General features: G+C 47.9%; 8 protein-coding genes across 8 annotated transcripts; 6 read left to right on the top strand and 2 right to left on the bottom strand.

The window, feature by feature from the left end:
• Nucleotides 1-1,329: 1,329 nt before the first annotated feature.
• F4812DRAFT_35077 (ABC-2 type transporter-domain-containing protein) lies at nucleotides 1,330-6,506 on the top strand. Its single transcript, XM_047931730.1, has 2 exons — nucleotides 1,330-6,037; nucleotides 6,106-6,506. The coding sequence occupies exons 1-2, from the start codon at nucleotides 1,601-1,603 to the stop codon at nucleotides 6,133-6,135; spliced, it is 4,467 nt and encodes a 1,488-aa protein (XP_047795311.1). The 5' UTR covers nucleotides 1,330-1,600; the 3' UTR covers nucleotides 6,136-6,506.
• Nucleotides 6,507-6,638: 132 nt separating this feature from the next.
• On the top strand, nucleotides 6,639-8,116 carry F4812DRAFT_35067 (alpha/beta-hydrolase). The gene is made up of 2 exons (XM_047931728.1): nucleotides 6,639-7,755; nucleotides 7,817-8,116. Exon 1 carries the CDS (start codon nucleotides 6,760-6,762, stop codon nucleotides 7,699-7,701), a length of 942 nt encoding a protein of 313 aa, XP_047795310.1. The 5' UTR covers nucleotides 6,639-6,759; the 3' UTR covers nucleotides 7,702-7,755; nucleotides 7,817-8,116.
• F4812DRAFT_35064 (uncharacterized protein) lies at nucleotides 7,909-10,162 on the top strand. Its single transcript, XM_047931727.1, has 3 exons — nucleotides 7,909-8,169; nucleotides 8,231-8,526; nucleotides 8,627-10,162. Exons 1-3 carry the CDS (start codon nucleotides 8,116-8,118, stop codon nucleotides 10,026-10,028), a joined length of 1,752 nt encoding a protein of 583 aa, XP_047795309.1. The 5' UTR covers nucleotides 7,909-8,115; the 3' UTR covers nucleotides 10,029-10,162.
• Nucleotides 10,163-10,457: 295 nt separating this feature from the next.
• F4812DRAFT_454812 (NAD(P)-binding protein) lies at nucleotides 10,458-11,458 on the top strand (the record flags this gene model as incomplete). The annotated part of the gene is made up of 3 exons (XM_047936712.1): nucleotides 10,458-10,741; nucleotides 10,815-10,996; nucleotides 11,073-11,458. 3 exons carry the CDS (start codon nucleotides 10,458-10,460, stop codon nucleotides 11,456-11,458), a joined length of 852 nt encoding a protein of 283 aa, XP_047795308.1.
• Nucleotides 11,459-11,661: 203 nt separating this feature from the next.
• Nucleotides 11,662-13,937, bottom strand: F4812DRAFT_449214 (putative multicopper oxidase; the record flags this gene model as incomplete). Its single annotated transcript, XM_047935948.1, has 6 exons — nucleotides 11,662-11,684; nucleotides 11,741-11,884; nucleotides 11,988-13,364; nucleotides 13,463-13,513; nucleotides 13,569-13,820; nucleotides 13,880-13,937. The coding sequence occupies 6 exons, from the start codon at nucleotides 13,935-13,937 to the stop codon at nucleotides 11,662-11,664; spliced, it is 1,905 nt and encodes a 634-aa protein (XP_047795307.1).
• A 1,000-nt stretch (nucleotides 13,938-14,937) lies between these two features.
• On the bottom strand, nucleotides 14,938-17,819 carry F4812DRAFT_411182 (copper amine oxidase). The gene is made up of 7 exons (XM_047932594.1): nucleotides 17,354-17,819; nucleotides 16,736-17,301; nucleotides 16,376-16,685; nucleotides 16,314-16,325; nucleotides 16,155-16,260; nucleotides 15,705-16,079; nucleotides 14,938-15,634 (listed from the first exon to the last, which is right to left on the bottom strand). Exons 1-7 carry the CDS (start codon nucleotides 17,657-17,659, stop codon nucleotides 15,219-15,221), a joined length of 2,091 nt encoding a protein of 696 aa, XP_047795306.1. The 5' UTR covers nucleotides 17,660-17,819; the 3' UTR covers nucleotides 14,938-15,218.
• Nucleotides 17,820-20,041: 2,222 nt separating this feature from the next.
• Nucleotides 20,042-21,261, top strand: F4812DRAFT_35027 (uncharacterized protein). Its single transcript, XM_047931723.1, has 2 exons — nucleotides 20,042-20,611; nucleotides 20,724-21,261. Exons 1-2 carry the CDS (start codon nucleotides 20,171-20,173, stop codon nucleotides 21,054-21,056), a joined length of 774 nt encoding a protein of 257 aa, XP_047795305.1. The 5' UTR covers nucleotides 20,042-20,170; the 3' UTR covers nucleotides 21,057-21,261.
• Nucleotides 21,262-21,709: 448 nt separating this feature from the next.
• Nucleotides 21,710-23,548, top strand: F4812DRAFT_34913 (transcription factor Tfb2). Its single transcript, XM_047931712.1, has 2 exons — nucleotides 21,710-22,099; nucleotides 22,165-23,548. Exons 1-2 carry the CDS (start codon nucleotides 21,976-21,978, stop codon nucleotides 23,478-23,480), a joined length of 1,440 nt encoding a protein of 479 aa, XP_047795304.1. The 5' UTR covers nucleotides 21,710-21,975; the 3' UTR covers nucleotides 23,481-23,548.
• Nucleotides 23,549-23,607: the final 59 nt, after the last annotated feature.

The raw sequence follows: 23,607 nt of genomic DNA, 5'->3' as shown, positions 1-23,607 counted from the left end.
TTCAAAATTTTTTTTTTTTTTTTTTTGGTTTAATTTTTTTTTTACCTTGTTGGTATTTTTTGTTTTCCATGCCCGGGGTTTTTTTTTAAACCCCCCCCCCCCCCCCCCCCTTTTTTTTTTTTTTTTTTTTCCTCTTTTTTTTCTTTCATAAGTGCGAGCGAACGAGGCACTAAAAACTGGCCGTATGAGTCGAAGCGGCGGTAGGTGTGTAGTTGGTCCTAACGGAACGCTAGCATCTGCGCACGCTACTCTTGGCATTGGAGAGCGCATCCACTTTCCCACGAGGCTTCGAGATGCGCAAAGTCGGAGTGGGGGTACGAAAAGCGCCAACGGCAACTAATTGGAAAAACTTCGGATGGACTAATTCAGAAGACTTCATCTGCGGTTCCAATTTCCAATTGGAGTCTTGGAATATCTTATCAGTGACAAAATTTTTGGAGATCAGATAAGACGATGTAAAGGCTAGAATATTCATATTTATCGTGCTAAGACTACCTATTATGTATCTTTTTCCTTTTCTTAAAAAAAGGAAGAAGGAGCTCGAGAGTTTATGAATGTTGTGAGGTAGTTAGTTGTTGCATAGATTGTTATAGTTACCTACCTAACCTAGGTAGGTAGTAGTTGATTCCGCCTGGGCGGCATAGGGGTCCGGCTCACGAAGCTTTGAAATCTTTGTAATACCACAGATTTCAAAAAAGTGGAGCTTACTATAACCCGTTTGCTCGCTGTAATGTCTAAATGTTACACCGTGTTAGGTGGGATTAGGTACCTCGTACGCCTACCCCGGTTATTTTTATAGTTGTCTCTCCGTTATAACGGGTTGATTAGTTTCCACATATGACGGTAATATAGAGTATACCCTGCTGTCCTCTAACCCGGGCTCGGGTTAGCTCATAGCCTAATCCTTTACACCGCTAGCGAAAATTCGGTATGAGATGAAACGGAGCTTTTATGGAGTCACTTCCTATATCTTCATTATGTTGATTAATAATACTGTCTACTGCCAAGCCCAATACCAAAAAGTTCGGCTTTCCGATGCCGCGTCCAGTAACTTATGAACACTAGGTACCTAGTAGGTAGGTACTTCATTAATAAGTAAAGCAATGTACTCAAGTACATCTGCCAGGAGATTTATATTACAAAATCCATAAGCTGCCATTCTTATTATGACCCTTCACTTGACAAATATACCTACCAGGTACCTAACCTAATACAACTTTTATATCTTCTCTTCCTTTCTTCCTTTCTTTCCTTCTTCTAACCTCGTTACCCCCTTTTCGCTCCCCCTTTAGAGGTCGCTGAACAGCCTTGATAAGTCCAATACGTTTTCCTTTGGACTTGACTAACGTTCTCTGTTCGCTCTCTGTTAGGTCCAGGGTTGCTTTTTTCATATTTGTAGCTGCTCTCGACCGCACTCGACGATTCGTGGTATCACTGCTTGCTATATATTCGATCCCTTATAGCTATCGGAGACGCCGCTGAGGTTCCCCCTTTTCATATTCAGTTTGCGTGCCCAATAGGGGATTTGCGCGTAGCTGACGCTGTCAGGGTCAACGCGTATAAGTTGGTTGACGCCCACAGCAGCTGTGGGGCTGTAGCCATGTCTAAAAACGATTTAGAGAAGCAAGTTACTCGCGGAGACCCGCCCCGAGACCATGACGATGGGCTCACTACGGCTCAAACTACTGGCCCGCCGTCGACAAATTCGACAGTTACGGTAAACTTGGAAGAGCAACGTGAAACTGTGAGGCAGAACAATCCCAATGGCTTCTCACGCATCAATAACGGTGTTTCTGTCGAACAGGCCGAAGCCGATTTCGCCGAGCTTAGAAGGGAACTGACAGGGCTGTCCAGAGCAAGCCGTACCCGTAGCCGAAAGGGTTCCGATGTCGAGAAAGGAGAATTCACAACTCTGGAGACTCCTGGTTCCCAAGAGTCGATTGGTGCTTTTGACTTAGAGGCAACTCTAAGAGGAGAATTAGATGCGGGCAGAGAGGCCGGTATTAAACCGAAACATATCGGCGTCTACTGGGACGGTCTCACAGTCAAGGGTATTGGCGGTACTGCCAATTATGTGAAGATATTCCCTGATGCCTTCAAGGACTTTGTCGACTGCTGGACCCCCCTTATGAGACTCCTCGGCAAGGGTAAGAAGGGCAATGAAGTTACCTTACTGGAAAACTTCAAGGGCGTTGTGAATCCCGGCGAAATGGTTCTTGTCCTAGGAAGGCCCGGATCTGGTTGCACAACTTTCTTGAAGTCGATTGTAAACCAGCGATGGGGTTATACCAGCGTTACTGGAGAAGTGCTCTACGGGCCATTCACAGCTGAGGAGTTTAAACAATACCGTGGCGAGGCCGTCTATAATCAGGAGGACGATATTCATCATGCTACCCTTACTGTCGAACAAACGCTCGCTTTCGCGCTTGACACCAAGATTTCTAAAAAACTACCAGCTGGAATGACCAAGAGCAAGTTTAAGGAAGGTGTCATCACCATGCTACTCAAGATGTTTAACATAGAGCATACAAGGAATACTGTGGTTGGTGATGCTCTGGTCCGTGGTGTCTCTGGTGGCGAGAGGAAGCGCGTTTCTATCGCTGAGATGATGATTACAAACGCTTGTGTTCTATCTTGGGATAATAGTACTCGCGGTCTCGACGCTAGCACGGCCCTGGACTTTGCCAAGTCCCTTCGGATCCAAACCAATCTTTATAAGACGTCTACCTTCGTGTCTCTCTACCAGGCATCCGAGAATATCTATAAGCAATTCGACAAAGTTCTACTTATAGATGGCGGGAAACAAGTGTACTTCGGTCCCACTACCGAGGCCCGAGCTTACTTTGAAGGGCTCGGTTTTCTCCCGCGACCGCGACAGACGACACCCGACTATATCACTGGATGTACGGACGAATTCGAACGCGAATACTCTGAAGGCTTTTCGCCGCGAAATGCCCCGCATAGTCCCGAGACATTAGCTGAAGCGTTCGAGAAGTCCCCGCTTGCCCAAAAGCTGAATACCGAGATGGCAGAATACAAGGCTAAGCTTGAGCATGAACAAGAGGTCGCTCGCCATAACGATTTCCGCATGGCTGTACGGGAGAGTAAGCGAAGCGGTGCTAAAAATTCGGTCTATAGTGTCGGATTCCATCTCCAGGTGTGGGCTCTGATGAAGCGGCAGTTTGCTATCAAATTACAAGATAAGCTTACCGTAATCCTGTCTTGGATTCGAACTATTGTCATCGCCTTGGTACTCGGATCCCTGTACTTCAACCTGGGACAGACATCCGCCAGTGCCTTTGGAAAAGGAGGTCTTTTGTTCATCTCTCTCCTGTTCAACGCCTTCGAAGCTTTCTCGGAATTAGGATCAACAATGTTAGGCCGGCCAATCGTGAATAAGCATAAAGCGTACACCTTCCATCGACCATCGGCCTTATGGATAGCGCAGATATTTGTGGACACAGCTTTTTCAGCGGCGCGAATTTTGGTGTTCTCGATTATTGTTTACTTCATGTCCAACCTTACAAGGACAGCTGGGGCTTTCTTCACGTTCTATCTGCTAATCCTGGTCGGCAATATCTCGATGACACTCTATTTCCGTATAATTGCTTGTCTCAGTCCTGATTTCGACTATGCTATCAAATTTGCTACTGTTGTGATTGCTCTATTCATCCTAACATCAGGCTATCTTATTCAGTATCAGTCTCAGCAAGTCTGGCTCAGATGGATATTCTGGATTAACACGTTGGGTCTTACCTTCTCCAGTCTGATGTCAAATGAGTTCGGTGGAAACAAGTTGAGGTGCTCGGACGAGTCACTCATTCCCTCGGGGCCTGCATATGGTAACATCAGCCATCAAGTTTGCACTTTAGCTGGCTCGAAACCTGGCAGCATTGAGATAGCAGGTGCTGATTACATTACCCAAGGATTCTCTTACGCTCCCGAGGACCTGTGGAGAAACTTCGGCATTATTATCGCTCTTATCGTCTTCTTACTTGCTATGAACGTTGTATCAGGCGAGTTGGTGAAGTACGGCATGGGTGGAAACCAAGCGAAGGTTTTCGCAAAGCCTAACGCCGAACGAAAGGCCCTAAACGACGCCCTTAACGAAAAGAGACTCCAACGCCAGAAATCAAGAGAGGCTGATGCGGGATCTGCTTTGAAGATTGAATCTAGTAGTATTCTCACATGGGAAGATCTCAACTACGATGTGCCTGTCCCAGGCGGTACTCGACGTCTACTGAACAGCATTTATGGATACTGCAAGCCGGGCGAACTCACTGCTCTTATGGGGGCATCTGGAGCTGGAAAGACAACTCTGTTGGATGTCTTGGCGGGAAGAAAAAACATTGGTGTTATTACTGGCGACATCCTAGTTGATGGTCTCAAGCCCGGAAAGGAGTTCCAGAGGTCGACCTCCTACGCCGAGCAGCTCGACATGCATGACCCCACGCAGACTGTCCGTGAAGCCTTACGTTTCTCGGCCGACTTGCGACAACCCTTCGAGACGCCACGTGAGGAGAAGTATGCTTACGTTGAGGAGATCATTGCCCTGTTGGAAATGGAAAACATTGCGGACTGTATAATCGGAACCCCTGAAGCCGGCCTTACTGTTGAGCAGAGAAAGCGTGTAACAATCGGTGTCGAGCTGGCAGCTAAGCCGCAGCTTCTGCTATTCTTGGATGAGCCGACTTCTGGTCTCGATAGTCAAAGTGCTTTCAACATTGTCCGATTTTTAAGAAAGCTTTCTGCTGCTGGACAAGCCATCCTCTGTACTATTCACCAACCCAACGCCGCCCTGTTCGAGAACTTTGACCGTCTACTTCTACTTCAGAGAGGAGGCCGCTGTGTATACTTCGGTGATATCGGCGAGGATGCATGCGTTCTTCGAGATTACTTGGGCAGCCACGGTGCTGTCGTAGGCCCATCTGACAATGTTGCTGAAGTCATGCTCGAGATCATCGGCGCTGGAAGCGCTCCCCGAGTTGGAAACCGTGATTGGGCTGACATTTGGGCTGATAGTCCCGAGCTTGCTAATGTGAAGGATATGATCTCTCAGTTCAAGGAGTCTCGCAAAGAGGCGACTGCGCATACCGACCTCTCTCTACAACGCGAATACGCCTCGCCCCTTTTGCACCAATTGAAAGTTGTCATCAACCGTACCAACCTCTCCTACTGGCGATCACCTAACTACCTCTTCACGCGTATTTTCAATCATGTTGTCATTTCCCTCGTTGTCGGTCTAACCTATCTGAACCTTGACGACTCCCGTGCAGCATTGCAATATAAGGTTTTCGTCATGTTCCAGATTACCGTCTTGACCGCTTTACTGCTACCTCAGGCCGAATTGATGTACATTATCAAACGATCAATTTTCTTCCGCGAGCAGTTGAGCAAGATGTACAGCACCTTCACCTTTACTACGGCCATGATAGTCGCTGAGATGCCTTACTCGATTATCTGTTCCGTGGCTTTCTTCCTTCCTCTATACTATATCCCAGGTTTCCAGACCGAGTCTGCGCGAGCCGGGTATCAGTACTTCATGATTTTGATTACGGAGATCTTTTCAGTCACGTTAGGACAATGCATTGCTGCACTCTCGCCTTCTCTTTTCGTCTCTAGCCAATTCGATCCATTCATCGTTATCACTTTCTCGATGTTCTGCGGTGTTGCTATTCCTGCTCCCCAGATGCCTGCTTTCTGGAGGTCATGGCTGCACCAATTAGACCCATTCACTCGCCTAATTGGGGGTACGGTGACCACTGCCCTGGATGGCGTGCAGGTCAACTGCAAGCCATGGGAGCTGAACTCTTTCACCGCGCCCGAAGGTCAGACGTGTGGTGAATACATGGCTCCCTTCTTCGAGAAAGGTGCTGGATACATCGTAGACAATGCTACTAGCCTGTGCCAATACTGCGCTTACAAGACGGGCAATCAGTTCTACGAACCTTTGGGATTCAAGTTTGACTACCGATGGAGGGATCTTGGGATCTTCTTGGCCTTCGTAGGAAGCAGCCTAATTATCTTGTTCTCTGCAGTAAGTTTTATCGCTCTATTACCTAGATAGTTTACGTATTTCGTACGAGTGCTAACGTGAATATGCAGGGACGATTCCTGAATTTCAACCGACGCTAATGTGGGATGAGAAAGAAGTATGAGATGTACGATGCGATTTAGCTCATGTGGCTATCAGCAATTTTAGACTGGGAAGATTGGGAGGAGCCCCAACAACGGATAGACGAAGAGACGCTGCATAGGTTACCTGTTTTACGATATTGAAGTGGGAAATAGACCAGGAAGAAATAACTTATACGCTAAGCATCAGACAGGATAGCCATTTGCATGATTATATTCATGTCAATAGTACCCAAAGTATATAGATTAATCATTCAAGCACAAAATACGTGCCGAATCACTTACCTTTTGGACTAGCATTATTATAACATAATATTTGTCCATAGCTTTTAGTTCCCTTACCTCCTACCTGTACATATGTCAAATATCACTTACATATAATGAATCTTTTAACGGGGGCAACTATTGCGCTATCCGGTATAATAAAATAAAGAAAACTTTCAGAAAAGGCGATTCATTTGTGTTTTATTTCGCGAAATGAATCTCATTAGTTAGCGCTTGAAGCTTTACATACCAGGTAGAATGTAGAATTCATGCCAAGTACAATACAACAATCAAATCCAGATACATGAATATAGGTGTACCTCACTTGACAGGCAAAACGAACAAGGCAGATCTCCAAAAATGGACTACGAGTATTATACAGCTAATGATGGCTGCACCCTCGCCTTTCAGACTTCGCTCCCAATCGGAGCGAAAGCAGTGCGCGAAACTCGTTACGAGCGATGCATCCTCTTGATGCATGGCTTTAGCGGTTCGAGCACGTATTTCACGAATAACTTCGAGGAGCTGAGCCGAGAACACTGCGTCGTCGCCCCAGACATGCGGGGTCACGGCCGATCAGGACGACCGCTGGGTGGTTATCACGTTGCGCGGCTAGCTGCCGATCTGCGAGGTCTAGTTGCTCACCTGAGGAAGTCCGTAAACACGGTTGAGTCAGTAAAGATTGTTCCCGTCGGATGCTCAATTGGCGCTGCGGTCCTGTGGACGTACGTGGAGCTCTTTGGCTGCGACGACTTCAGCGGGTTTGTGTTCGTCGATCAGGGACCGCTGCAAGATCGCTCGCCGTTTGGCAACTGGGACGCATCGAAATCGCACCTGGGCTGCTATGACGAGCAGACCATGCAAGCTGCGCAGCGCGAGTGGATACACAGTTCGGCCAATGCGCATAAAGACCTCGTACAATCTTGTCTAGGATACCGACATGCGCCGGAGCCGGATACTGATGACTTATCGGACGAAAGACGGCAGCGCGACGAGGAATTCTTCACACGCATCAGCGCACAATGCGACCAGACGTGGCTTGCGAAGTTGTTGGCCGACCACACGCGCTATGATCACCGTGAAGCTATCGCGGATATCGTCTTGCCTACTCTGGTTATGGCGGGCCGTAGAACAGGCTGTTTCCCTCTCGAGGGTATGAAGGAGACTGTGAGACAGATCGAGTCCAAACGCCCCGGAACAGCAAAGATGTCGATATTCTACTCTGGTCATTGGCTTTTCTACGAGGAGCCGGAGAGATTCAACAAGGAGATCACCGAGTTTGCAAATGCATGTTTTAGGTAGATTCTGAACCGTTTGCTCAATTACAAAATGCTTTACTTTAACAGATATCCGCCTGTTAGTATAACATCTACGATCAACGTATAACAGGAGGTACCTAATTCAACCTACCGGACAGCCAGGTAAGGTACCTACAAATCTGAATCAAGGCTTAACAGCAAAATCTCTCGACATGCAGGCTGCCGCAATGCGCCGTGTCTCTGATAAGCAAATATTGAAATATCGGAGTGGACTGCAAGTCCAATCAAGAATCATTGCCTCTTATCCCATCAAGCCGCTAAGAAGATCCCCACCACTTCCGACAACGTTGAATAAAATCGCTTCTGCTCCACTTGAAATAAGCTGCATCTCAACTTTTAGTGGACTCTGTTCCCAGCTCAAACTTGTACCCTAGGTTAGGTAGACATCGGCGTTATCATGACGGGATTCGCAAGCCTGAGTACCGAACTCCAGGAGCTCATATTTGAAAAGGTTAGTCCTACACTGAGTATATGATGTTAGTGATTCATCACCGACTAATGACATTTTATAGCTCCGTGAGGTTGATGAGCCACTGCATATTGCACTCAAAAACGCTAGCTTAACCTGTAAAGCGTGGCGTCATCTAGCCGCGTGTATCTTATTTAGGCGTCTCGTGTTTGAAGTCGATGCTGTACCAGAGCCCAGCGAGTTAGCCACAGGCTACTTGAAATTCTTAAAGTCTCACGAACACCTACACCCGTACGTCCGTGAAGTCGTCGTCCCCATCGGTTGCCCAAATGTGACGAAGGAGTGGTCTTTAGATTTTCTAAAACTATTGTCTTGCTTTCGGAGCCTCAAGCATATCAGGTACGATAACCTCCCTACCTTGGGTACCTACCTAGTCTTCTGTCAGGTCTAGGTAATCATTCAAGTAGTTTAAGGGCAACTTAGCTTACATGTCTAATAGTATTGGCGGGGATAAAAATGCGCATCCAGATTCCCGAAGACCTCGTGGCAGTCAGGAGTCCATATCTATGGACAAACTTAGGAACGCGTTGTTCTACGCATCAAAGCATGGCCGTAATGTCACCGTAACCTTACAACATTACACTCACTCATTAGACCGCAAGAGTCTAGATCTCCCTCTTCTAGCCCCGTCTAAATCACAAGAGCCTACCTTCAGTTCAAACTTAACTTCACTACGGATTTCATTCGTTCACTATGTGTATAATCTCTATGAGACGTGGAGAAACCCTGATTACCCCATATGCCCATCCTCTGAATTAGCTGCTTTACTAGAACCTCACAAGAACCTAGAACACTTGTTTTTACAGCTCCCAGGCTCAGAATCTTACGGCTGGCACCATGTTAATTATGAGCATGAGAGCAGCCACGCCTTGGAGAACATTACCCCTATAACCCCATATCTCAAATCTCTAACCTTACACGGGGACTTTTCAATCACAGATAAAGCTTGGTCCCACTGGAGATCGATACCGTGGTCTAGACTGGAGTCGTTAACTCTAGTAGGCACTTCTATGATAAAAGAGCTAACAGAGAGACTTGCGGACCAATCTCTCCCGTCTCTCCAAACACTCAAGCTTGCCCCTTATATGTATATCTACAGCAATTTACTCCATCATAGACCGGCCCCGCGCCCAGCGAAAATCGCCCTGAATATCAGCGTCCCTCAGTTATCTCTGACCGGATACCAGTCGGCCGCGCTTATGGAGTACCTGAGCCGTAGCGCGCGAAATGCTACCGGCCTGCGGAAGTTGCGCTTCCACTCGATAGAGCCCGGTGCCGGACCGGGGCTTTCGGTTTTCGATATAGAACAGCTCAGCATATGTACCGAGCTATCTTGGCTCGGCTTGGATATTCCCCGGGACTTTCTCCCTAATAATAACAATAGCGACGATAAACTTGGCCCTGATAGTAGCTGGCAGGGGTACCTCGACGCCATTGCGAGGCTCCGACCGCTACAACACCTCCGCACATTTATCCATAATGGCTACAGCATAGAAGACGGACTCAGCAGACATGACGTGATAACAATGTTCCGGTACATCCAATCCCGCAAGCAGGGTTGCCCACTCCAGAGCCTAGTCATCTGCGAGGACCAAGGGGCGCGGCGGGGACTGTGGGTTGCGCGGGCCTGGAGCGAAGACAAGATCGTGCTCGACTACAGGTTGCCCCTCGCCCTGAACGTGAGAGACATCTGGGACTTCAAGGTGGCGCGGTCTATGGAGATATGCGACACGAGAACTATGGAGAAGGTGCAAGACTGTGCGACGCAATGGAAGTACTGGAAGGGGTGGTGGGTGGATGAGACTGAGGATCTGTTCTGGGGCCTTTCTGAGGGGTGGTGATGAGGAGGTGCATACACGATCTTATGCTAGGCTGTCGCCTCAAGGGAGTCGTGAGCGGACGTGAGCGGAATAGTAGCGGACAAAGCGGACAGAGCGGACTATTGGCAGATCACGACATGGCTAAACCCTCCTGTTTTTCCTTTCACGTGATCGGACATTTTATCTTTTTGTTTACCCCTATCGCACAGAGCGGGATTGATCTATAGCGTCGAATAGTGCGAATATCTCATTAGCAATCGGCGTTAACGACGTTGACTCATTTTCAAATATGTGTATTGTGCGATATTCTATCGGCGTTTGGTATGTTAGGAAGTGTATAAATACCGGCCATGATGACCTCGATCACAGACGCAAAGTGTCACATATCAACTCTACATGCCATCAAAGTATTCACAAGCTCGCAGAATATAGATTTATATTATTGAAAACATGTCTCAACTAGTGTGGCTTGTCACTGGCTGCTCCTCGGGCTTCGGTGAGATCCTCATCCAGCAGATACTATCTCGAGGGGATCTTGCCATCGCCACCGCGCGGAACTTAGACAAGATCCAGCACCTCGGGAAGCTCGGAGCAGCTACGCTGGAACTCGACGTTACCGACTCTCAGGAAACTATCAACGACACCGTCGCCAAGGCCATAGCCGAATACGGGAGAATCGATGTAGTCGTGAACAACGCCGCCCATGTCACGGCAGGCGCGTGGGAGGATGTCGAGTAAGGCGAAAAAAAAAAAAACCAAGAAAATCCTGGAGGTAGATACCTATTCCCTTTACTAACATCGGGCCAGATACGACCAGCTCCTCGCGCAGTTCGACACGAATGTCTTCGGGGTCTTTAAGGTGACGCGTGCTGTCCTGCCCCATTTCAGAGAGAGGAGGGCGGGCGTCATGGTATTCATCAGCTCGCTCTCGGGGTGGCACGGGCATGCTTTTACCGGCCCCTACGCCGGATCCAAGTTCGCTTTAGAAGGTGACGAGTTCATGTTTTTTTTTTCCTTCTTCTTTTTCTGGAAACCTACTTACTGACTGACTTTTCTTTCATGCAGGCCTCGTCGAGAGTTTAGGTCGGGAAACAGAAGGTTTTGGCATCAGAACCTTGTTAGTCGAGCCCGGGCGGTTCCGCACGATGCTCCTGTCGCCGAGCAACTTGCGCGCAGTCACGTCCAAGATCCCCGACTACGCGGAGGTCTCGAGGGCGAATATGGAGGGCCTGGCAAAAGAAGATCGAAAGCAGCCTGGAGACACGAATAAGGCTGTGAAGGTCATTCTCGATCTAGTAAGGAGGGAAGGCTGCGCGCTGGGGAAAGAGGTCCCGTTTAGGTTCCCCCTGGGCAGGGATGCGTACGAGACGATCGGAGAGAAGTGCAAGGAAAATTTACACTTGCTGGAGGATTGGCACGATGTTATTACTAGTACGGATCATGATGTCTAGGTAGCCACTCCGCACTGGAACGGGGAAGGGAATTGACAGATACAAACCGCTGAGCCAAAAGTGTATTCTTAATAGCACAATTGCTATTACAGTCTATCTGACATGAGTGGTATTACCACTCACAGGAATAGACAGTTTGCTGGGAATATGTATTAGGATTATTCATTATACTATACTACGGTACATGTGATAGCAACCATCTCTCATAAACCACCACCAATTTGATCTAGAGAATCTGTTAGCTTGTGCCGAGAGATTTCAGCGCTCATCTAAGCCACTTACCGACCATATTCCTATTAGTCCACTCATTCCAATCAGTGCAAGTCTGCGACATGGTGTGGCTGATGTGTTCATTATTGTATAAATCGTCCGGACGTTCTAGAATCATCCATCCCATCCCGCCGGCTAGATGCCACGCAATATGACCTAGGCGAATAGAAATATATTAGCTCTTCGCACGATTTCAAACGTAGATTATTACCTCATTTGTATATATGTAAGGTTAGGTAAGGTCAGGTACGGTACTCACAGTGCAGCGGCCAGATCCCCGGGTTATCCTGGTTCCACTGGACCACGATGTAGTGGCCGGGCAGGAGCATCTGGACGTCGCGGCGCTGGGGATTGCTCGGGTTGACAATCGACCCGTCCCAGCACGAGCCGTAGTCGCCTATCATACTCGGCTTCGGCCTCCCCTCGTCGCGCCTCTTCTCAAGAAACGCATCCTCCTCGGTCGGCAAGCTTTCCAGCCCCCGGTGGTGGTGATACTGCGAGCCAGGCCCGCCACCAAAGAGGTCGGAAGCTTCTCCCGGGGAGAACACGTGGGCGAAGGGCGGCTGGCCGTGCGGAAACACGGTGGCGTTGTCCGCGCAGAGGCCCTCCTGGAGGACCCAGAAGTTGTGCCCGTGGATGTGCACGGGGTGCGGCTGGAAGCCCGTGTTCTGGACGATGAAGCGCAGCGACGAGTTGCTACCGTAGTTGTGCACGTTCTGGATATACGGGAATTCCAGGTTGCCGCTCCCCGCGTTGAGAAGTTGCGGGTCGTTGTAGTCGACCCGGAACGTGCGGTTCGCCATGTACCACAGGTTGGACGACCCGTTGGGCCGCAGCTCGACGGGGAGGATCTGCGTTACGCCTGGCTCGCCGGGGGATAGTGGGTAGGCCGGTACGGTGCGTGATAAGGGGTCGTTGCCGCAGTAGTGGTTATACGCGTTTGGACCAGGTTGAGTTGTGGGCATTTGTGTCCGGTCGGCGTCCTCGTAGAATATCGCTGCCGTGGCTAAGAAGGACCCCTGTTTCCCCGGAGAACAGTTGGGTGGTTTATATGCCCTAAGCCAGACCGCGTCGGTCGGGGTTCCTGTTGCGCTTACGATGACGTCCGCCCGCTGACCAGGCGCTAAAGTGACGACGTCCGTCGAGTACGGGACTATCGGCACGAAGTCGTTCGCAATGACCGTCAAATCGTATCCGTCGATAGAGATTTTTTGCACCGCAAATGCCGACGTGTTAATCAATCGCAAACGGTGCTTCTTTCCGGACGTGAAGTTGAACGATGCCAGAGGCGAGTTATTGCCATCAAAGGAATTTTTCCCATTGATCAAGTTGTTATCAGATAGGGTAACTTCGACTTTGTTATTCAGGAAGCCTTTGACGATGGTATCGTAGAGTTTGTGGAAGTAATCGCTGATAGCAATTGGTCCCATGTCGATGTCGTAGTCGGCGTGATCCGGACCGTGTATGACCATAGGCCCGGAGAATCCGCTCGCTGCTTGTGACTCGTAGTGTGAATGATACCAACCGGTGCCGTACAGCTCTGGTTTGAAGACGTAGGTAAAGGAGGACCCAGGGGCTATTGGACATTGGGCAACGCCTGGCACGCCATCCATCCATGGTGAATCCTGCTGTAACACTTTAAGAAGTCAGTCTCATTTCCGCCAATCTCACCAAGCCCTCGCGTTTATGGAATAAAGAGAAGTGCAGGAGCGGGGAACTGAGGATTGAACATACTCCCATGCCAGTGTATAGCTGTACCCTCTGAAAGATTGTTGCGTACCGTTACTATGCTATTGTCAATGCTGGTGTTCTGTAAAAGACGGTCAAGTCTCCTATTTACTCTCAAGTGAATCCCCCCAGTCGCACTCAATCGTCGGCCCAGGAAATTGGGAATTGACTAGGAGTAATTCTGCCTCTACGCCATCAGGAGCGGCCGTCTCCCTTGAAATGGTGAAATCATAAGTTCGGGTTACGCCAGTATCTGGTCGCTCCTTGTATGGGTCGGTGTTGGTAACGTTCATAGTTCCCCATGGACAGCCATGCCGTGGATCGTGTGATAAGCATTTATCAGGATACCGGTTGTGAGGTGTTCCTCCATTTGGTGTAGCTATATGCGTTAGTTTCGCGCTCTCATTCTCAACGAAGACTCACCATTGTTTAAGGAACGAACGCTGAGAGCCGCCGTTGCCCATTGGAGGAATGAAGTCATATTCGTGGAAAGGCGCCGATCAGGGTGTAAAGGTTATATTTCTGTCGATCTCGTCTAGTATCTAATAGTTTTGCGAATACCGAGCACCCCACGAGAGCAATATCAAGGACGTGATAGAACAGGTCGCCATTGGAACAGATCGTTGAAGGATGAATACCACATGATTATATACGTGATAGATGACAATAAAAATAGATAGAAAATGGTCCGCTTAGGTTTTAATGTGAGGAAACTTGACAGACCATGCGCCCACCGAGGCTGATTCCACCGCACCTTAAGAAAAGAGATACGCAACATGTCGGCGTCATAATTGAGGTTATCCTTTAACATGATGGTAAATTTAGCTTCTTACGTGTTATAATATCCCCAGTTCCGTCTGCTTCTTCCTTTACGAGCTTGATGTTATACCGTAGAAAGGCTTGGAGAAGGTGGCGGAGACTGTGGTCACATACTCCTGAATAGGTGAAGTCTTTATGATATACTACCTAGGCGTATAAATGTAGCCGATGACACTTGATAGTCCCCATTCCATCCCTAGGTACCTAGATTAAACCAAGAAGTGCTCCAATTTGCAGTGAACATTACATATTTCAGAATATAATACATCAGGAAATACTAGGTAGATACTTCGTGCGTTGACGATGCAGGCTTTTTTTTTTCTTGCCTGATTCCTTCCAATTCATGACATGTAGTACGCATAGATCATGTGAAAAGTCCCTGTTTTTTGCTACGTGTGTACGTTGGATTAAGTTTACTAGGAACCACCACGGAAGATAAAGGGGCGATGCCGATATCAATAACGGCCCCTTTTTTGATTCTTCAATGCAGATTCAACCTGCGTGCAAGTTTTATTTCATGATCTCATACATTTTTTAATGAAATCATCAGAATGAACTTCAGATAGGAACAGTACCGGGTCCTGCCTTATTGTATTGGAGCGTATACTATAGTGCTGTTTGTTGTTAATCCTACCTTAGGTACCTAGGTAGATAACATACCTAAAAGGTGAGCTTGAAAGAAAGGGATATAACAAGTTAGGGACCTACATATATAGGTTAGGTTAGATAGTAACTCCTTTTGAACGGATTTAGTTCGAATTTCTGCGAAGTACTTCGAGATATCTGCATTCTTCCTATTGATACATCTGGTACACCAGCCACATAGACTAATAACATACATTATAGACAAAATTCCAACCCTGAATTACGGCCCGCCAGTCAATATCCTTCTCTTGAACTCACACAGTTAACCTAGTCTCGACAAGTATGACGCTCTAGCGATTTAGTGACCATTAACCCCATTGGTGCCATTGGTGCCACTGGCGGAACAGCAAGCGCCCGAACCGCCATTACCGTTCGTAAAAGCGAGCTTGCTCATCCCGTCCGTCGCATTATAGGCCCCCGCGCCGTTCGCAGCTACTTGGCTCGGCGTGCTGCAGTAGCTGGGCGGGACGTCCAGGACAGGGTTGTTGGAGAAGAAGTTGCGCGGGCGCAGGAGCAGCGTCATGGGCTCGACGGGCATCACGGGGAAGTCTTCCGGGGCAGGGATGTGCGTCACTCCAAAGGTGTGCCATAGCACCACGTTGGTGTCCTCGATGGATTCCGTCCCGTCCCCGATCCATTCTGGTAGCCCGAGGGACGGCTCGCCAGATGTCTGGGGTACGTGTCTTCCTGCTGGCCATAGCTGATCATCCCGGTCTGTGACGTTGGTTCTAGGTTAGAAAATACCTCTAAAATAAAAGAGCCATAGAGCGGCATGGTAACTTACACTTCGTAACGTGAACTGAGTGCCTGGCAAAGGCGGCCCTATTCCAAACCAGGGAGCCCTCCTTCGGTAGGAGCCTAGGAACCTCCCGACTGACGAGCTTGTAGCTCGCAGGTTTCTTGCTGTAAGGATGGAGCTTGCTTGTGTTGCAAATGTCCCACGTGCGACTTGTAGTGCTGTCGTAGTCCGTGGTCGCCTTTCCGGTCGTGTCTAGCCTCGTCCGCTTGGCGTAGAACGCGTTGCCGTAGTAGTTCTCCGGGCTGCCGACTGGCGCATCGGACGGCACTGCATCTACCATGAAGACTGTATTGTTGGGCCCGTCTACGTTGGCGTCGATTCGAAGGCAGAACAAATGCTGGTGGTTGTGCGCATTGACACCTGGGTCACTGTCAGCCACTAATACAAAATCCGTAGACGTAGGCATAAGCAAGTCGCCCGCCTTTCGCCACTTACCTGGATATACTTGAGTTCCCCAGCCTTGGGTGTCTTCATCGGGGTTTAGGGCGTAGGTGTTAAGGATGCCCGTGAGCTTGATCTCGGGTTGGATGGTACCGTCTTGCTAAAGTTGAGGTCAGTAACATGAACAATTCGAAGTGACACCTTCATTCTTACATGGAAGATCCACTACTTCATGTTAGCATTCGTTCATCATTCGTACTTTTATGAAGACTGACCTGGATAGCGTATTCGTAATTGGCAGCAGTAAAGATTTGCTGAACAATAAGTTTTCGCGCTCGGGTGACGATAACCGACTCATCTCTGAAGTCGGTGTGTTTGAATAGGATACCATCGTCCTCCTCGTGTATACATATCGCATTTTTAATAGTGCGAATGCTGCCCGATCTCGTAGGGAAGTGAGCATCAATATAATGAATGGAACCCTTGCAGTCGCAGCCCAGGGTAAGACCGTTCGTCATGTACCCAGCACCGTATTCTCCGAGGTCAAAAGCATGCTTCCTTTGGTGAGGATGCTCAGGATTTCCACTGCCGCCACTGTTAGTAAAATTCACCGTGATTCAGCTCAGAGCACGTACTAAGGTACAACCATCTCCGCTAGGGAGAGACGGTAGAAAATCGGGCGTATAGTTCCCTTGTCGTTATACGTGATGTTATTGAGAATAATTCCCTCCCGATAGTTGAAGCCAATATGGAAGTTCCAGTTCTGCCACTCTAACTCTCGCCCTTTCATCGTGAAGGAGACACCTTCGGGTTGCGTTATGTTGATGGGCTTCAAGTTGTTACGGTATCCTCCAGCCTTTTCAACGGCAGCCGGGTGGTAGTTGATTGGTGGAGATTTGCTGACTGGCCTTCGTACCTTGGGAATGTCAATAGCAATGATTTCCTGCTTCTCTGCATCGAATATGGGACAGAAGTCTAGAGGGTATTGGTATTGGCAGTCGTCGACATTGGGTCGGTAGTACATCAGCGCCTGCTGAAGTCGAACCTTACTGCCGAACCTCTCATCATAACCGATTGTCCATGGGTCACAGTAGACTTTGTGCATGTCTTCTTTGGGAATTCCGCTTATTTCACATTGCTCAATAACCTTAGGATCCTTCCGACATATGTGCTCGACAAGAACCAGTTCTTCCATAGTTATCTAAACGCCGTTGTGAGCAATGTCCCTATTTATTCGACAAGTCGATGCTTACAATGGGCTGAAGTCCATCCAGTAATTCCCACTTTGTGATCTTGCCATCCGAAAGATCAACCAATCCATCGTATACCTTGCCACCAGGCGCAATCACGACAACATCAGCAACCCTAGGCGGCCGAGGAGCTTCAGCTGGGTTTTCTAGCCATTTTGTCATCTCCGCCTTTCGCGGCTCATGGAGTGAGATAACATTGAAAGAGACATCTTCATGCACCTTCTTCACGATGCCGATAACTGACTGAATTTCATCCTGACTAAGAGGATCGAAGGGGTGCGGTACTGCGGCGGAAGTAGCAGAAACCATTGTGATTGCAGTATGAAGCGTAAACTATGATGGGATAATAGAATTCAACCCCTCATGGAGATGGCACAACCTTAAGTAGGTACCTACCTAGGTAGATATATCTATATCACATGGAAACATATCTTGATATGGCCTATCCTTATGTCTCCAACTTATCTGATAGTCTGCTAGTCTACGACATGAATTACACAGTGACAGCACATATGATGTATCAAAGCCAATTAGCAATAGCATTCTCCTAAGACAGTATGATAAGAGCTCCGCTTGCCGCCTTGTCACGCTTCAGTATCACAGGCTCTGGGTTCAGATAAGTATAACCAAAGGGCGATGATAGGAAGATCTCGGGGTTCCCCTCTTTATGCATGTGTAGGCCAAGAGCTAAACTAGTCGCGGGAGAATAGCCGCATATAATTCCCCAAAGCGGTATGGGGCTAAAATCGACGGACTCTGGATGGTTAGCGATATACTTGATAGTAATGCCAACTTAAGATAAGAAGATATCAGCCATACCAAGTCAAACAACTTTTGGATATCTTCATAGTCCGATACCGGGTTCGAGTACCGTTAATCAACACAGATAATAACAACTGAAATGCATGATTTCTCACAAGAAGCCATGACATCTTCCCGAATACCGCGAGGAAGATCCCGATTCCCGAGAATCAACGTTCAACAGATGCGGAATATATATCATGAAGGAGAATAAATGTTGGCCAAGCCCCAGGTGCTATCGAGTTGATTCCCCCCTTGAGCCTATGACAGTTTTAGAACGAGGTTGTCAGTTTAAATGGGCCTTGTTGTTTGATATCTCTGTCCAATACTGACTCTCCTGGAATGAACACGATGTTAATGATATGATGTTACTATATGAGACTATTAGAAGGCTAGTTGGTGGTAAGTGAAGGGTTAGCCACGTACGTACCTAAGGTAAGCTGAGACAACATGGACGGTCTGAATGGATAAATCTTATATTCCGTCATTGAACCCATGTTATAAGAATTAACTATTCTCTCTCTATTAAGGTATGACTTGCGAGTTCCTTCTTATTTATCTTGTGTTCTTGTCTTAGGCGGTGCCTGAGATAATGACATTATGTGCACGACTTTTAAGTCAACAAAGTTGATATTGTTTACGGATTGCCCTAGCAACTACGAAGTACAATTATAAAAGAAACTCCATTGTCCCTTGTTTGAAAAGACCTAGTTACAGGTAGTCTATAAATCATTTTAACCTCAAACGCTAATATATATGGTATAAGGTACCGTAAACTCACTTAACACTTGACTAAGGGTTTACGTACCTGTAAACACTCACCTAACCCACGCCTTAAATTGGTAACGCCAAACTAAGACATTAAGAGGTAAGTGTTATTAATGGAGAGAAAAATTGCAGAAATAATTATACGGAATTATATATGTCCTTGACTTACATAATCTTTTGCGAACTGGATTTATTCTTAAAACATCAAGGCAATAGATAGCGAAGATTGGAGTGCTCACTAAGCTGTTCGATGATGATTGTCCAATTGGGATAATGTCTTATGGACCTCAACCCCACATGAGCGCTATTTCCAGATTAATAGTTTATATATTTTTCGAGGACATGATAACCTCCATTCCTACCTAGGTACCTTAGATAGGTACCTCCTAGGTAAGGTATACATCATCGCTATAAACTCCGGCTTACCTCGGACTGCATAAATTCTTAATGTTGCAGCTGACTCATCGATATGACAAATCTCAGAGATCTTACACTTACAGGATTCAATTCAAAAGTGGCCTAGTTCCACCTTTCTTCAACTCATTTAAAGCTATTAGGTATTAGTTAGAAGAAAAAGGGGTTGCTGAGATCTAAGTTATCTCAAGACTTCTAGCCCAACACACACTAGACCGGTCCACTATCGAGATAACTACCTGTCATCTAATCAAGCTTTAGTCAAGCTTTAATATTTAATTTAGCCCGCCATGAAGGAGAGCAACGAATACAGAGACTTGGATTCCCGACGGGCGGAAGCGCCAGATTATATTTCGGTAAGATTGGCTCAGATATCCTCTTCAACCTCCTCGAGTACCTAAAACTTCATATACATGGACCAGGCCCAATACCAACTACTAGTCGTAGGCCCGTCGTGAGAGAGGCAAGTTGGCCCAGCGAGCATTCAGACAGAGACAGATAGACACAATTCGTAGTCTGGAGGAAGAGAACCGCAGACTTCGCAGGGCCATTTCTGCTATAAGCGACGCTGCGGATCATAATGACACTACTCTGTCGCAAGCAATCAACAACGCCCGTAAACTTGTCGGCATCGCAGCTCCTGAGTCCAAGCGTAAGCTACCTCCTGCCCCGGCGACTCTGGATTTAAATAGTTCTAGCCGGCCGAGCACTGCTCCCATTAAAGCTACTCCCGTCGCCGCTCCTGCGCCACCTCCGGAAAATCATACTCATTATGATCTCACATTCGATTCATATGAGTTCGATGAGCAAGCGAACGACTGGTCACAGTCCTTTTCGATGGGGAGCTCAGATGCGTATGATTTAATGGCCAATCTAGATAGCTTCAATGGCGGCTCCGGCACGTCTATGGCGAGTTTAGGTTACCCAGGAGGGCAAATGATCACTACAGAAATTCCATCTGCAACATTCGAACCAGATAGAGCCATTCACGTCGCGGATCCTCCACCAGATATTGTGCCATATATGGGCAACGGTGCTTATACGCTAGCTGGCCAGATCTACTGGGCAGCACTGGCCTTTGGCTTTCAAGCACTGAGAGCTATAGTATCATCGGCGACGCCTCCACCAGTAGCTGTGAATGTCGTCATCCACCAGTGGTCTCTTACCTCGATGCGTCTATCCCTTCCTCAGATAATGCGCGTGATGCACGCGCGACTGACCTTCCGGCGCTACGGATACTTCTATTTCGCCAACGATCAATACGCGGAAGAATTAAAGGTAGATAAACCGATATTTCTTTTGATTTTTATAGCGACTCTCGACTCTCGACTCTCGCGTCTCGAGTTGTTGCTAGATTGTTTTTGAGCGCTGAAATTAACACGCATTACAGAGTTACCTTGACCCGATTCTGGTAGAGCGCCTCAGCGCCACGTTACGCAAAGATGTTAAGAAGATAGGCATTAATAAGTCCGACTTCCTGACGCCACTGGATTTCGAGAAGGAGCTGCGGGAGCGCTTCCGTGACGAATATCCCGTATTCGAAGCCGCACTTAGAGGCCAGGCTTTCGACGAGGAGCATGTTGCTTGCATGCGGAAACTGATCCAGCTGATGTCACGTCAGGCCATCTGTTTCGGAGACGGCCCGAGATGGAGACCGGAGTCTGTCGATACGCTTGTACACGGTTGGACGATGAGTACAAAAAAGGGGTTCGCGGTGCATTGATTTATCTAGTGGAAAATCTAGAGGATTAACTTGGATTAGCTGGGCATCTTTGTGTAAGAGATCTCTACTAATATGAAATGGGTGGAAATTTTGAGCATAGCACACAGCATCTTACGTTGTCAACAAACTGTATAATTAAGACCTCCTTGCCCACCTCTTATATAAGTTATACATGAGCTAAGTTAATATACGACAAATTCGCTCGCAAATCGATCATATAATCGCGCAATTTTTGTTTTATACTCATATGACACGATGAAGGATAGGCTTCTCCTAGAGTTGAATGATGAATGTTTGGACCAAGATCTAAGTACATGTCAGCCTCAATTGTTAAAATGTATTGCACTTAACCTAACGAAACATCGAAATCGATGAAATACTAGGTACCAAAGTGAAAATTGAAAATTGGATTAAGCGTATGTCACATTATTATTCTTACTATTTAGAGGATTCAGCATGTTATGCATCAAGGGGTTCTTTTTTACCAAGATAAAAATAGGGGAGTGACTTTAGGTATTGTTCGTCATTGCGGGTGCTGTGTCTCCCCAACTTTACAGTGGCGTAGCGTCTGTGGGGCTGTCGTTAGGTACCTACATGTATTGTACCCAGGTACATATACAGCTAAAGATAAGCTCCGACGGTCGCGCGACAAGGCTGAGATTCTTTAGCTTCACTTCTTTCAACTTTCATCATTCCAGGGCTTTTTTTTTCTTTTTTTCTTTTAATGGTAGAACAGACACCTAAGCGAACCTGACATAGATAATACTCTTAGCTACAATTAAATAAGCCAGATTATCTCCATCGACCAAGTTGCAACTAGTACTTCAGTGCCAAATGAAGCTTTCTTCTACTTACCGGCCCATACCATGAGAGCTTCCTAGTCCCGTTCAACTGCGATTGACGATATCACAACTTCGCCATGGCGACCGGCACGAATTCGCTGTCCGAATATCTCGTACAGCTGCCGGGAACGACGTTTAGGAAATTATACCAGCAGCCTTCTACGGCCTTCGCTATCTTCCGGCGCATGCTACCTCATATGGGTGAGAACATTCCGGCAGGCCTTCAGACTTGTTTAAGATGAAAGTTCTCTAACTTGAATACACAGCAAAGACCATTGTAATGGCCATACTTTACTCCCCCACACCACTCCTCGTCTCCGACCTTGATCTTTGGGTAAAACCCACCGCGGCCCGCGAAAAAGACCAGGCTATCGCCATCCTCCGATCCTTACATATCGTTCAGCCTCAATCCTTAGCTCTTACAGTTAACTTCAAGAATAGCCTACGACTTGCGTTAGAAGGCGGCGGCGATCATAATTCCTTCGGTGTACCATCTACGCAACCTATTCCCGCCGAGGTCGACCACGCATTTCTAGACAAGTACGCGAGGAAAAAATGGGATGATATACTTCATTATGTCGTTTCGGCTACCGGGATAACCAGCGTCCAGACGGGCTCTAACGGACCTAAACAGTCGGTTAAAGACCTTCTCTTGGCTGGTCGGTTGGTTGAGCGAAGGGGTACTGAACTTGCTATTACCCATATCGGGTTTTCCTTTTTGCTGCAGGAAGCAAATGCTCAGGTCTGGGCCCTACTGCTTCTCTGGCTCGAAGCCATCGACGTGGCCAATGCCAATGGGAACCATTCCGATATGGATTCCGTTGATATGCTCTCGTTTTTCTTCATGTTGGCGTCTCTTGAATTTGGGCGCGCATATAGCACCGACGCGCTCACCGAGAGTCGACGCAATATGCTGCCTACTCTTATCGACTTCGGCCTAATCTACATCCCTCAGCATAATACACACCAGTTTTTCCCCACTCGCCTGGCTACAACTCTCACGAGTAACGAAACCGCGCTTCGCAGTATTAGTGCCGGCTTCTCAGCAGCCACCAGCTCGACCAGCGACGAGCAAGACAAGTGCACCATCATCCTCGAGACCAACTTCCGAATGTATGCATACGTACACTCACCGTTGCAAATCGCCGTGTTGGCTCTCTTTTCAAACCTCAAGTTCCGGTTCAAGGGCCTCGTATCAGGCCGTTTGACTCGTAAATCTATCAAAAATGCCGTCGGCCATGGGATCACGGCAGATCAGATTGTTGCGTATCTCTCTACGCATGCAGACGAGCAGATGTACCGACACGCGGCGGCAGCCAATAAGCCCGTGTTGCCTCCCGTTGTCATTGACCAAATTCGCCTCTGGCAGCTCGACACCGAGCGTATTTCCACCCGCGACGGCTACCTTTTCAAAGAATTCGACGAGTATAAAGAATACAAGGCCGTGGCGGACTTTGCGGATAACATTGGTGTCTGCGCTTGGCGTAACGATAAAAAGGGGATCTTCTTCGCTACTAGGGTCGAGCAAATCAAAGATTTCATGCGATCGAGGAAGAAGGCCAACGAGGGCAATAATAGCTAAACATTTAATGGATAAGAGAAGGATAGGCCGAGTTATTTACTCGTCTTGGGGGGGGGGGGGGGGGGGGGGGGGGGGGGGGGGGGGGGGGGGGGGGGGGGGGGGGGGGGGGGGGGGGGGGGGGGGGGGT

This window comes from Daldinia caldariorum, assembly GCF_022478825.1.
Source record: "Daldinia caldariorum strain CBS 122874 unplaced genomic scaffold F4812scaffold_1, whole genome shotgun sequence".
NCBI classification, from domain to species: Eukaryota; Fungi; Ascomycota; class Sordariomycetes; order Xylariales; family Hypoxylaceae; genus Daldinia; species Daldinia caldariorum.
This window is presented reverse-complemented; position numbering and strand designations above follow the sequence as displayed.